Source organism: Gavialis gangeticus, unplaced genomic scaffold (assembly GCF_001723915.1).
Source record: "Gavialis gangeticus isolate Ggan-Ray unplaced genomic scaffold, GavGan_comp1, whole genome shotgun sequence".
Classification (NCBI taxonomy): Eukaryota; Metazoa; Chordata; order Crocodylia; family Gavialidae; genus Gavialis; species Gavialis gangeticus.
In genome coordinates, this window is record NW_017729033.1 from 32,467,285 (window position 1) to 32,478,382 (window position 11,098).

The 11,098-nt window shown below is 40.6% G+C and overlaps 1 protein-coding gene across 1 annotated transcript in view; it reads right to left on the reverse strand.

Moving 5' to 3' along the window:
* Positions 1-11,098, reverse strand: part of WDR1 (WD repeat domain 1) — a 34,063-nt gene that overhangs the window by 12,475 nt on the left and 10,490 nt on the right. Inside the window, exons 4-10 of the mRNA XM_019526265.1 lie at positions 8,955-9,102; positions 6,503-6,683; positions 4,191-4,268; positions 3,345-3,425; positions 2,986-3,219; positions 2,005-2,092; positions 1,101-1,257 (exon numbers count right to left, since the gene is read on the reverse strand). Coding sequence (XP_019381810.1) covers positions 1,101-1,257; positions 2,005-2,092; positions 2,986-3,219; positions 3,345-3,425; positions 4,191-4,268; positions 6,503-6,683; positions 8,955-9,102 — 967 coding nt within the window. The remainder of the gene's footprint in view (positions 1-1,100; positions 1,258-2,004; positions 2,093-2,985; positions 3,220-3,344; positions 3,426-4,190; positions 4,269-6,502; positions 6,684-8,954; positions 9,103-11,098) is intronic.

Genomic DNA, 11,098 nt, shown 5'->3' on the forward strand with positions numbered 1-11,098 from the left:
TGCCTGCTTTCAGGGCTGACAGTAGTACAAGGAGAATTGGGCAAAATTTCACCAAAGCAGCAAAGCTCCCAAGCCTGCATTGCCCACCCTGCTCTGATCCGGATCAGCTGGAAGGTACAGGCTACAAGCCAGACAAGCCACGAGCACAGGGCCTTTCCCCAAGCCCAGCTCCTGGACCTTCTGGCTTAAAAAAAAAAAAAAAAAAATCCCTGACACTGCCACCCAGCTCAGTAGGCAGGCAGTTCTCCCTGAGCTTAGCTCTCAGTGCCCAGCAGTCAAGCACAGCAAATGCCCTGCAGCAAATGCCTGCTTCTTACATTAGGAATTCAGTTGCAAGAAGCTCACAGGGAGCAACTGGGGCTTTTCCGTACACCAGCAGTTACCAGGAATAAGGTGAGGGAGGGGGGAGCAACTGCTTCCCTGTACCTTCTCCAGACCAGGCTAGACACAGGAGCCTTTTCCCCAGTTCCACTCCTGGTCCCCAGAAGGAGTTAAGCCCAAGGAAAGGCATACAGACATTCAGTTTCCTGGGAGAAATCTTGATTTAACCTGGATTGTTCCAGTTACTTTCTCCAAGAGCAACCATTTTTGCTCCAGGGGAAACAAACAAACCAAAAACAAAAACTCCTTGAACTTGAACATCTGCACAGTTTTTTCTGCTAGGAAAACAGCAATTTTCCCAGTACAAATTGAATGTCTAGTCTATATGTCACCTAAGATTACCCAGTATAAAATAACCTTGCCTTTACAAGGATAAATCAGAGGCAATGGTTTCCAAAAATCTTAGAACTTATTTGTTCTCTCCAGTATAAAATTGGAATGCAAGAACTTATTCAAGCACTGCAGGCACAGATAGATCTGGCTGTACAAGAAATAAAATCAGAACTTTAAAACTGCCCTGAGCAAAAAAATGTTTTTACTCGAGTATACCAAAGAACAATGTCTACTGGTTTCAAATAAAATGCAGGAAGCATTTCTACTGTTTCCATGGTAACCTGAAAAAGCCACACAAGCTGTACAGCAAGGGTACCAAGCATTACATAGTATAATCACTTAAATCCTCTTGGTCCAAACCAGAGAGCCAAACGAGTTTGACTGACCTGTAGTCTTTCTTGCTGAGGCTGGTGTAACGCACAGTGTCATCCATACTGCAACTGACCAGCTGATCCATCTCATCTACAGCCATCCTAGAAACCTGGTTTGTATGGCCTTTCCCAGAAAAGCCATCATTCTCTCCAGTTTCAGAATCCCAATAATGTGCAAAGCAGAATTAAGGAAATAACAGAGATCTTGCATAGACAGAACTAAAGCACCCATATTCTATCCAAAACTAAGCATCGTCTCACTTATTCGGAAATGAACTAAACAAGATTTTGCTTGGATAATCAATTTAGCACAGTAGCAAGGTATTTGCAAATACTGAAACATTAAACTTCAGATCTCTGAACCCAAATAACTGCACTTTCCATTATAGATTCAGAGCACTGAACAGACTCAACAGAAAGATAATAGTACAAGACATGTCTCAAAAGAGGCAGGGAGAAATATGCAATTCTAAGTAACGCAGAAAGGAGCTAACAGGACGTTATAATCCTCTCAAAAGTGTCTCCACAGGGAAATAAAAGGTAGAGCTGTAGTACATGCCAAAAGATCTGTGCTAACTTAAACTGTGTAGATACAGCAGAACATGTGTTAGCACACACTAGTGGCCAGAGTACACAGCCTCCAAGGAGCTGTCTTCACTGTTGCTGCCTGTGCTAGCTAGATTAGATTAGTGTATGCTAATTACACCTTTGAGACATACTGTCAGTCTAGGAACAGGAATTAGGTTCAAAAACACCCCTGCATCAAGAAAGCGTGTTACTATAGTGAATGATACAGATTATGGACAAAGGTATACCAAAACAATTAGTTCAGCAGTAAAACCTAAAACTCTAGGATTTAAATAGCCATCTGAAGAAGACAGCACTACAACAAAGATGAATTTGATTCTCAGAAGGATATTAATATGTCCATCATGACTTCCAGAGTAAATATAGGATTTTCCACCATTTTTATGCACCGTGAGACACTGAATTGATTTACTGTGACCCTGTGGAAGAACAGGAACATGTCTGATAGGCGGTTACATTTCTCACTTAATCAAAAATACACAAAACGAATCAATTCAAGAAGAGTTACTAACAGTTGAGAAAAGTACCATCCCATTTTACTTTTGATTACTATACAATCCCATCTAGGGTTCAAATGCCTAATTGTTTACAGTCCGTTCCATTTTGGTGTTAACAGCAATGCTATTTCTATACTCTGCATTCTTAAAAGGAATGAATTACCCACTATGAATAGCTCCATTACTTAACTTTATTGGAGTGGGATACAGTTATAGCCTTTTTCAGGCACAAACTTTAAATTCTAACTCATGAATAAGCAAACAGCACTTAGGAGACAGCTGAATACAATCACATACTTTATACCAGTTACCAGAAATATAGCAGAAATAGCAAATATCTGGGACATCTGTTTCTAGTTCACATAAAAGTGTAAGGTCCCATGAGATTGCTTTGTCAGCTAGTCCTATAATTCCTAAAATTAGAGCTCGACTATATAGTGATCCTGCTCACCTTGTTCACACCATGTAGCACTTAAAAGGATGAAATAAGATACTCATAGGTGTTTTTTTTTCCAACTCTATGATGATTCCTTTGATGTCTTAAGGATGTTTCAAGCCTGGGAAAGCTATTTTGTTAGCTTAATTAAGACTATTAAGCATAGACAATGCATCAGAAATTGTTTTCATTTCTGTGACTTGTTAGTCATTGTTATAGTCAACAATATTAGAGTTTGACAGTTACAAGCTATTTTAAAAGCATTCTTTATATAGTCACCCTTTTAACAGGTGCTATTCCAGACAAGAATAGTACCAATACTAAATGGTGTGGTAGAAGTAATGCAGTTTGCTACAGAGAATACAAAGAGACAACATACCTTTATGACACGTAAAGGCTTACTTGGATTGTTCTTATCCAAATAATTGATGTAGCCAGAGAGGGAGACGCTCAGCAAATGGTCCTTTTGCCACAAGCAACCCAGCTGCTGATCCAGAACATTTGATCCCATGTTAAATGTGTTGACTACAGAGTTAGCACCAACATCCCAAATTTTAGAAGTTTTATCTCCAGAAGCCGAAAGTAACTGGCTGCTGTCAGGACTCCAGCTAATCTGTAAAACAAACACCCACTTAAGAGTATGTACTATTGCAAGCTTTTAGGTTTTGATGCAATTCATAATGGAATGCTAGATTTTTTTTTTTTTTTTTATCTTGACTAGTACAAAAATTTACTTACAGCATAAATTCCTCCATCATGTGCTTTATTTCCACCCAGAGAACAAATTTTCTCTCCAGTCTTTCCATCGTAAATAAAAATCTTGAAAAAAGAAAAGTGTGAATGAAATTTGAAGTGACAACCAAAAGGGACATACAAAGTGTTTGGAAAGTGATATAAATGCATTGCACATCTAACATTTTTTTGCTGCATAGCACAAAAGGAAGTTTGTCCATTTTAAGTTAGGTCTCCAAACCAAATACAAACATACTTTAGCTATCAGATGATGTGACATTATAAATAAGTCACCCTGACCCATACTGAGTATTGGTTCCTGACATTTGAAATAGTGGAGGTATTGTAATTATGGTTCTGACTGTGAAAGCAGCTGCTCCCAGTTAGTCATGAGAATCTGCCTACATGCAAGAAGCTAGCTATGGCAACAGCACTGCTGCACTTCTTGCCTTCCCAGGTAGAAGACCTGCATAAAGAAGGCTTAGATCCTATCTAAACATTTGTATTACATGCAGCTTCCTCTAGCAGTGGATGTGACATTATAATGGTATAGGACGAAGCCCCGTTGAAAATACTTGAATGTTTCCCTAGGTCTTCTGATTGATTACCTGTCTCTGGGAGGGAGACTAGAAAAAGAAGTTGAACAAATACAGACTGTTAGGAACACCCCTATGTTTTGGTTGGGTCTAAGTAATATTATAGTACAATACTGAACATTTTTAGGCCATCTTTTCTCAAAAAGAAAAAGAGAATCTGCCTGTATTGTGATCCTCCTCAACATCATGCACAAGGAGTAACCCACATGCTGGTGGGGATACAGGGAACAACATCAAGGTAACAGCTCCTTTTTACCTGGCCATCTGCACTGGCTGTAGCAAACCTGTTCCCATGAGGAGAGAACCTCACACAGTTCACAAAGCGGGTGTGGTCCTGTAGGAGACAGCAGGAAAGAGGTTTTTTTTAGAAGCTTTAGACACAGCATATGCATTACTTGCTTGCTAGATACATCCATTAAGACTGAAATGCTTCCATAAAAAGCTCCTTGCCACTCAAGTCAGAAACTAAACCCTAGGGTAAGCCATGTCCAGTGGAGTCATCTGAATCAACTCAGCGTAGATAACCTTGGAAGATGCAGGGAACTATAGATGCACCCAAGCTCCAAGGAGAAGCCATGGAATCAATGTTTACAGAACTCCAAGTAAAGCAAACATGAGACAAACTGAGAAGTAGCAGTTGGTGCTTTGGGTCAGGATGAACTGGGCTGAACTGCAGCCCTTATAGCAGGATTAGGATTTGGCCTCCAAACTCTGCCTCCTCACCCAAAATATTCTATTACTTCACCTGAAAGAAGTCCAAAGACTCAGGTTATATGTAGGGGACATGGATTTCATCTAGTTAGTAGAAAGTGTAACAAGTGTTTAAAGAGCTTTACACATTTTTTCCATTCTGCTAAGGATGCTGTTACCCTAGCACGTTTTCCAAAAATGAGCTGGCAAGAATGAGGTGTGGTCCCTAAATAAACTATTTAGGGATAGGAGAGACCATTCAGATTGGTGCTAGCCAAAATAAACATATTAAATAGAGAAGCAAACAGGCCAAAAAAAACTTAGGCCAGGTACAGACATTACAGTTCTACCAGTATAAGTGATCAGGAACTGATCTATGCCTGTAACAGAACAGAAGTTTAGCACACAAAACCAGTCTAGATCCATAACAGAACAGAAATTTGGCACACCCGGACCAATTTAAAAATGGCAGAATCCAGTCTAAGATGCGCCTCCTCCACCCAGAAAAAGAGCAAATGTGTTCTGTTCATTAGGGAAAGATTTGGAAGATTATTTTTCACACTAAGGGCAGGCTGTAGCTGACTTACTTTGATTAAATAAAAAAATTATTCCTTACGATCTTTCAAAAACTCTTAAATTTGTTATAGGCTGTTACAGAGCTTAATCTCCCTTCTCCTACCTTGAGCTCAGATGTCATTCTTTAAAGTAAGGCTGCCCTGAAAGACAGCAATCCAGCGCTGCTTGCACACAAGACAAAGCAGTATAGTGTCACTTAAAACTTCCAAGGGTGGATTGGCAAAGTAAGTAGCTACTTTAGTTCCAAAGTATATTCAGGAATGACATTTAATTAGTCTGAAGATCTCATAAAACAATTGTTTTGTTAAATTTAAAAGAGGAAGAACTTACTTAGCTTGCTGTGTAAGATAAGATCTCTTTAAATGAACATACAGGGAACAACAGGCATTTTACTTCCTTAGTTGACCATTTTATTACTATTTTTAGAGTCTCACTCTTACTGTAAGGACTGATCCATCTGCAGAAGCACTAAGAGACAAAGTCCCGCTCTGAAACAGATAAGCCGCAAGTAAAAGCCAAGAAAACCTGCTCAGGGCTTCTGAGGAAATTTCTGAATGGTTTACTTTTGGTCTCTCCAGTTTTCACTTTGTTACTTAAAAGCATTCATAATGCACTGGTGAAAGGGATCAGAAAGTAAGTCAACTAGCTACCTCCGTTGTCCAATATGAGCAACATGCAAGCAGAATTGACATAAAAGGAGGCAAGTTGTAGTTAAGTTCAGTTTTAGAAAACATTGTGATACTTAAATATATACGTTCATCCAATTGCTGCCTAAAATTTTAAAAGGTTAAATCTGTAAAACTTCTGATAAGATTTAGAGGGGTAGGGGAATCCAGCACCATTTTTTAAGTTGGATCTCCCCTGAAATGTTCTGTTAAGAAACTGTTGAACCATTCTGCAATTTCTTTAAATGGAAGACTCCCCAAAAATTTACATTAAAAACGCCTTTTTTCAGTTACGCTTCCCAGAAGCCCACAAGACTGACAAAAGTCAGAACAGAGACTGAACAAAGATGACACTGGAATTTAGGTTTGTGAATTGTTCAAAGGTAGATATTTAAGATCAGAGGATTGTTTAGTTTCCTCTTTAACCCATAATTCATTTTGCTTTGTAGATCTGAAATAGACCTTCAATTATATTCAATCATGAATTAAAAAGATACTCAGTGCCAGTTAACTTTAAAATGGACACTGAGATCTTTTGTTATCTTCTTGGAGAGTTACTCCAAGAACTGCAAGTATGCTGGAAAACAGTTGCCCATAATTAAGCTTACGTACAAAGTAAACAGTACATTAGACTCACACTTATTGTAAACTTGAATTTGAACGGTGGTCCCTCAAAGAATGCAGCACAGTTGTCATCACTGCCAGTTGCCAGTCGGTAAGGCCTTGTTTGCTTTAAATCCACACTATTGATCACTTTGTTGTGCCCAGTGATCTCTCCTACTGAAGAGCCAGAATCCCACAGGAACACAGCTCCAAATCTATTTTAAAAAGCAGACAATACATAAACTTCTTCCGTAACTTTTAAGGATAACTCCTGAAGCATCTGCGATCAGCATACTGAGTACACTCAAGTAAAAAGATAAGGTCATCTAGGCTACGCTTAAGATTAACTATTTACCCATGTTTGAATGCTTGACCTAGGACACTGATGGGTGCACAGTCTTCCAGCCCCACAGGTGTGGGTCCAAGTCTGCATTCTGGATCCTGCATTCAGGGTCAAGCCTTTGGGTTCAATCCAGCGTACTGGCCCAGCCGCATGCACCAGATTCAGCTGCACATGCTTGTCCAAGCTGGTGCACAGCCTGACCTCACGTGCCAGGTCTGGTCAGGTGCCAGCATTTATTCAGCTGCAGAGCTTCCCATAGGTCTATCAATTTGGCAACAGGGAAGCAGTAATTAACACTGCCACCACTACCCCCAATGCCAAATTTTTGAACCAAAGAGGAGACCCATAGGCCAAATGACAGTCTCATAGGCTAAAGCTGGCCTGCAGGTATAAGTGTGAGTACTACTGGTACAGGAGACAGAATGTAATTTCAGCTACTAAGAATGCAGTAGATGACAGCATAGTAGCAAAAAAATATCAAAAGAAACCTTTTTTGGATAAAAGCTTTTAACAATTTAACAGCATCCCTTGGATATGTTGTAAGAGAGCTGTAACTTGAAGCTTAAAAACACAAAACCTGTGAATGGTCTCCAAACAGTTAACAGAAAGATAAAAGCAAACAGTATTGGATCCATTATCTCACTTTTCAGCCTAGAATCAATATTTAGCTTTAATACTACAGGTGTTCTAGGTTCTCATCTGTAAGACCCTTAGTTATTATCTAAGCTAAACAACACAGAGATCTGAAAAATCTATTGTAACTTCTTCTAGGGATACATTTCAGTATATCCTGGATGAAAAGAGGAATACAGATTACACAAAATCACTATGTTAAGATTTGTCTAGTTAAATGCTGGCAGTTACTATTTCAGGGACACTGAAAGAGAGACCTACATTGACTTTATTATTTTTATACTGCTTGTTTTTCTAAAGTCAAACCAAATAAAGGACAATTTCTTTTGTCAGCTCTTATTTTAGAAGTTACATTTTGGAACAGTTAAATCAAAACATTTATTGTCAGAATAACAGTTATAGAACAGATTCAAGACCATGGGTGGGAAATTAAGGATTTTTGGCAAATTGTTGTGGGCTAGATGCAGAGAGTTGGTGCTGTCCTGGCCCGATGCAGCAGCAGGGGGCAACTGATCCTATTCGGCCCCATACCTGTCACCATGGGTGGCAGACAGACTGGGTGGGTGGGGTCTTCATGGAGTCTGGCCCAGGGCCCCTGCAGGCAGGGCACATTTGGCCAGGTTGTTGGGATGGGGCTGCAGGCAGCAGGATGCATAGGTAGGGCTAGGATCACGGGCCCAGGGAGAGCTGTGATATGCTCCCCGCATGTCCCTGCGACAGGTGCCAGTTCTGTCAGCAGGAACACGCGGGTAGCAGAACATGGCTCTGCCCCAGGCCTGGCGCTGTCACTGCTCTACAATCCCACCCATCCATGCCACTCCTTGACACTAGTCCCTGCCCGCCAACAGCCCCATCCCATCTATTTTGTCCCAGGTGTGCCCCGTCCACAGGGGTCCTGGACTGGTGTCCATGGAGGCAGTGCTCATCCCCTCCCCCTTTTAAGTCCATCTGTTCTGGACTGGCCTCCACATTCTTAAGCCTGCCAGTCTTCCATGCTAGCAAAAGTATAAAATCACCAAATGCAGCTATAGGACAGATGCTTCAGTCAAGTACATAAGGGTGACTGGTGGTAGACTCTGAAGTGCAATTACAATAAGATTACTTATACTTTTATGGACAATGCAAAATATTGATCTCGTTAACATGCATTTTTCTAAAAAACACAACTCTTAAAAAAAGGTAAAACAAATTCCCAATTAATAAGACTCTATTGTCCTGAACTGATGCATTTAAAAGAAATGTTGTTATGCTCTCTCTACTCTGTCTTTTCTAATCAAGTATTCTACTGAAATCAGATGTCCCCAGGGTATAAACTACTCAGAAGTCCTTTACCTCACAACACAGCTACAAAAATTCTGCCGGGGAACACTGAATCTGGAAGTCTAAAAGAGGAATGAGACATTTTTTCTTTAACGAAGCATGAAGTTTTCTTCATTAGTAATTTAAAATATACCATAAACTGTGTTCTAACAAAAACAAACAAGCAAACAAAAAAATCCCAACAACTCACTTTTCTCGTCCTTCTCCAACAACTGCAATCCTCTTGCTGTCTTCAGTCCAAGCAATATCCTTTATTTTTCCTGCAAAAGGCTGATATTCATACTTCAGTAAGTGTTCCTTCTGTGTGGTATCCCAGATTCTAAGCTTTCCAGAGACATCTGTCATAAACACAGCAGTACATTACTATCATTGTGCCACCAGGACTCAAGTAGTCACATGATTCAATCTGTCACAGTAAAAAATGTTCAGCCATATTGAATGACAGTTCTAAACACCTGCCATGATACACCATTATACTCCAAGATTCCTTTGGACTCAGGTTAATTTAAGAATGTTAATAGCAGTGATAGACATGGCAGCATTTTAGATACTTAGGAGTGAACACAGACTATTTATAAACAGTTGGGGCTCAATTTAAGCCAAGAACTTCTGCATGCATTAAAGTCAGATGTGTATTCACATGAATTCAGATGTCCGATGGACCAAGTGCATGTACAAATACCTGATCTATTCACTGTGTACACAGAGAAGTTAGATGCACATGAAATCTATAGTCAGGCACATACAAAGCACAAAGGACAGAAATGTGTTCAACCTCTGGAGTAGCAGTAACATCACCATTGTTTAATTTGTGAGAGAAAAAAAAATACACGTACCACACTTCTTAACAGTTCGAGAGAAAAAAAAAAAAGTTTAGAAAGTTTCAAGGAAAGAGCCCTATGCCACATGTGCTACCTTTGCTACTTGCATAACTGTCTACTAGCTGACCTGCTAAAAACTGACATCCATTTAAGAGCAAGTAACATTCTCAAGTAGACCACAAATGAGGAAGGATTCAAAAATGACCTTAGAGTGCAGAATAATTCAGTCAAACTGAGTTTCACACAAGGGGGTGGCAACCTACGGTCCATGAGACCTTGTTCATTCCATATCATATTGTGTGGTGGGAGAAGTCGCAGCAGCTGGACCCTAGTGCCATCTTGCTATGGACCCGAGTTGGGTCATTCCACCCCACAGTCAGAAAGTGTCGCCCACCACTGATCTACACACCACCTTTGTGTAGTTTTGCAAAAACTGGCTCCCAATCATTTTTTAAAACTCCTGTCAAGTGCTCACAATATATGAGCAGTTTGGTTATTTAAGAAGAGGTCCATAAGGGGAACTACACTAAAGCATCACAGAAATTCAAGATAGCAGTTCTGAAGGATAAATCGGAAAGATTCTGTTTTTAGGAATTTCCACTTTTCTGAAATGGAGTACAACTTTCTGCATTTTTCTTCAAAGTTACAGAAGACTCTCAAGGAGCCTGTGTGATTCTGCTAGATAAAGAAGTGAAGCGCTGTGCTTTAAATTCTCCTGTACACTTATGCTACCCCACCAATGGCACCTCCTGGCATAGTGTTTAGGGTGCTTTGAGTACAGAGCTATACCAGCCAAGCAGGGTTAACAACCAGCAAACCCAATGTTTCAGCTGAAGACCTTAAACAGGGGTTTTATAGTAATGGCACAGCTCATGAAACAACTCCTTTCTTCTCATACTTGGAGACCTCCGTCATACAACACCACTGATCACACAGCTGACTCAACCTAGAATTCAGGCTCCACGCAGACCACATCCTTATGTTGCAGGCTCAGGAAATCCATTATCTATGAGCAATACTACTGCAGTGCCTAGGACCAGGACTCTCTGCCAGGCTCTACAAAACACCAACAATTGTCCAGAGGTTAATATCTGGAAAGTTTTAGTTTCACTATTATGCCAGGGGCTTACTTAAGACATTGGAAGACATTTTTCATCTTTGTTTTCTGAGGAAAAGTTTTCTATTTGACAACGGCAAGCAGATTTATCAAAAAAAAACCCAAATATATTTCTGTTCAAAACAAGGGAAGGTCAAATGCAGTAAACTCTCCGGTAATCGGCACCTTACAGGCCGGCATGCTCTGTTAACCAGCATGCTGGCTTGTAAGGAAAAGTGAAACCAGAAGTGCCCACCATGGCACTTCCTCTTTCACCGAGCCCCCGCAGCCCAGGGCAAAGAAGCCTGCGCTGCTGAGCCCCCATGGCCCAGGGGCATAACAGGCTGCGCAGGGCCCGCCTCCCTGTCCCGTGGGGCCTGTGGGAGGGGTGGCAACGGCTCAGACGTGGCGGGAGAA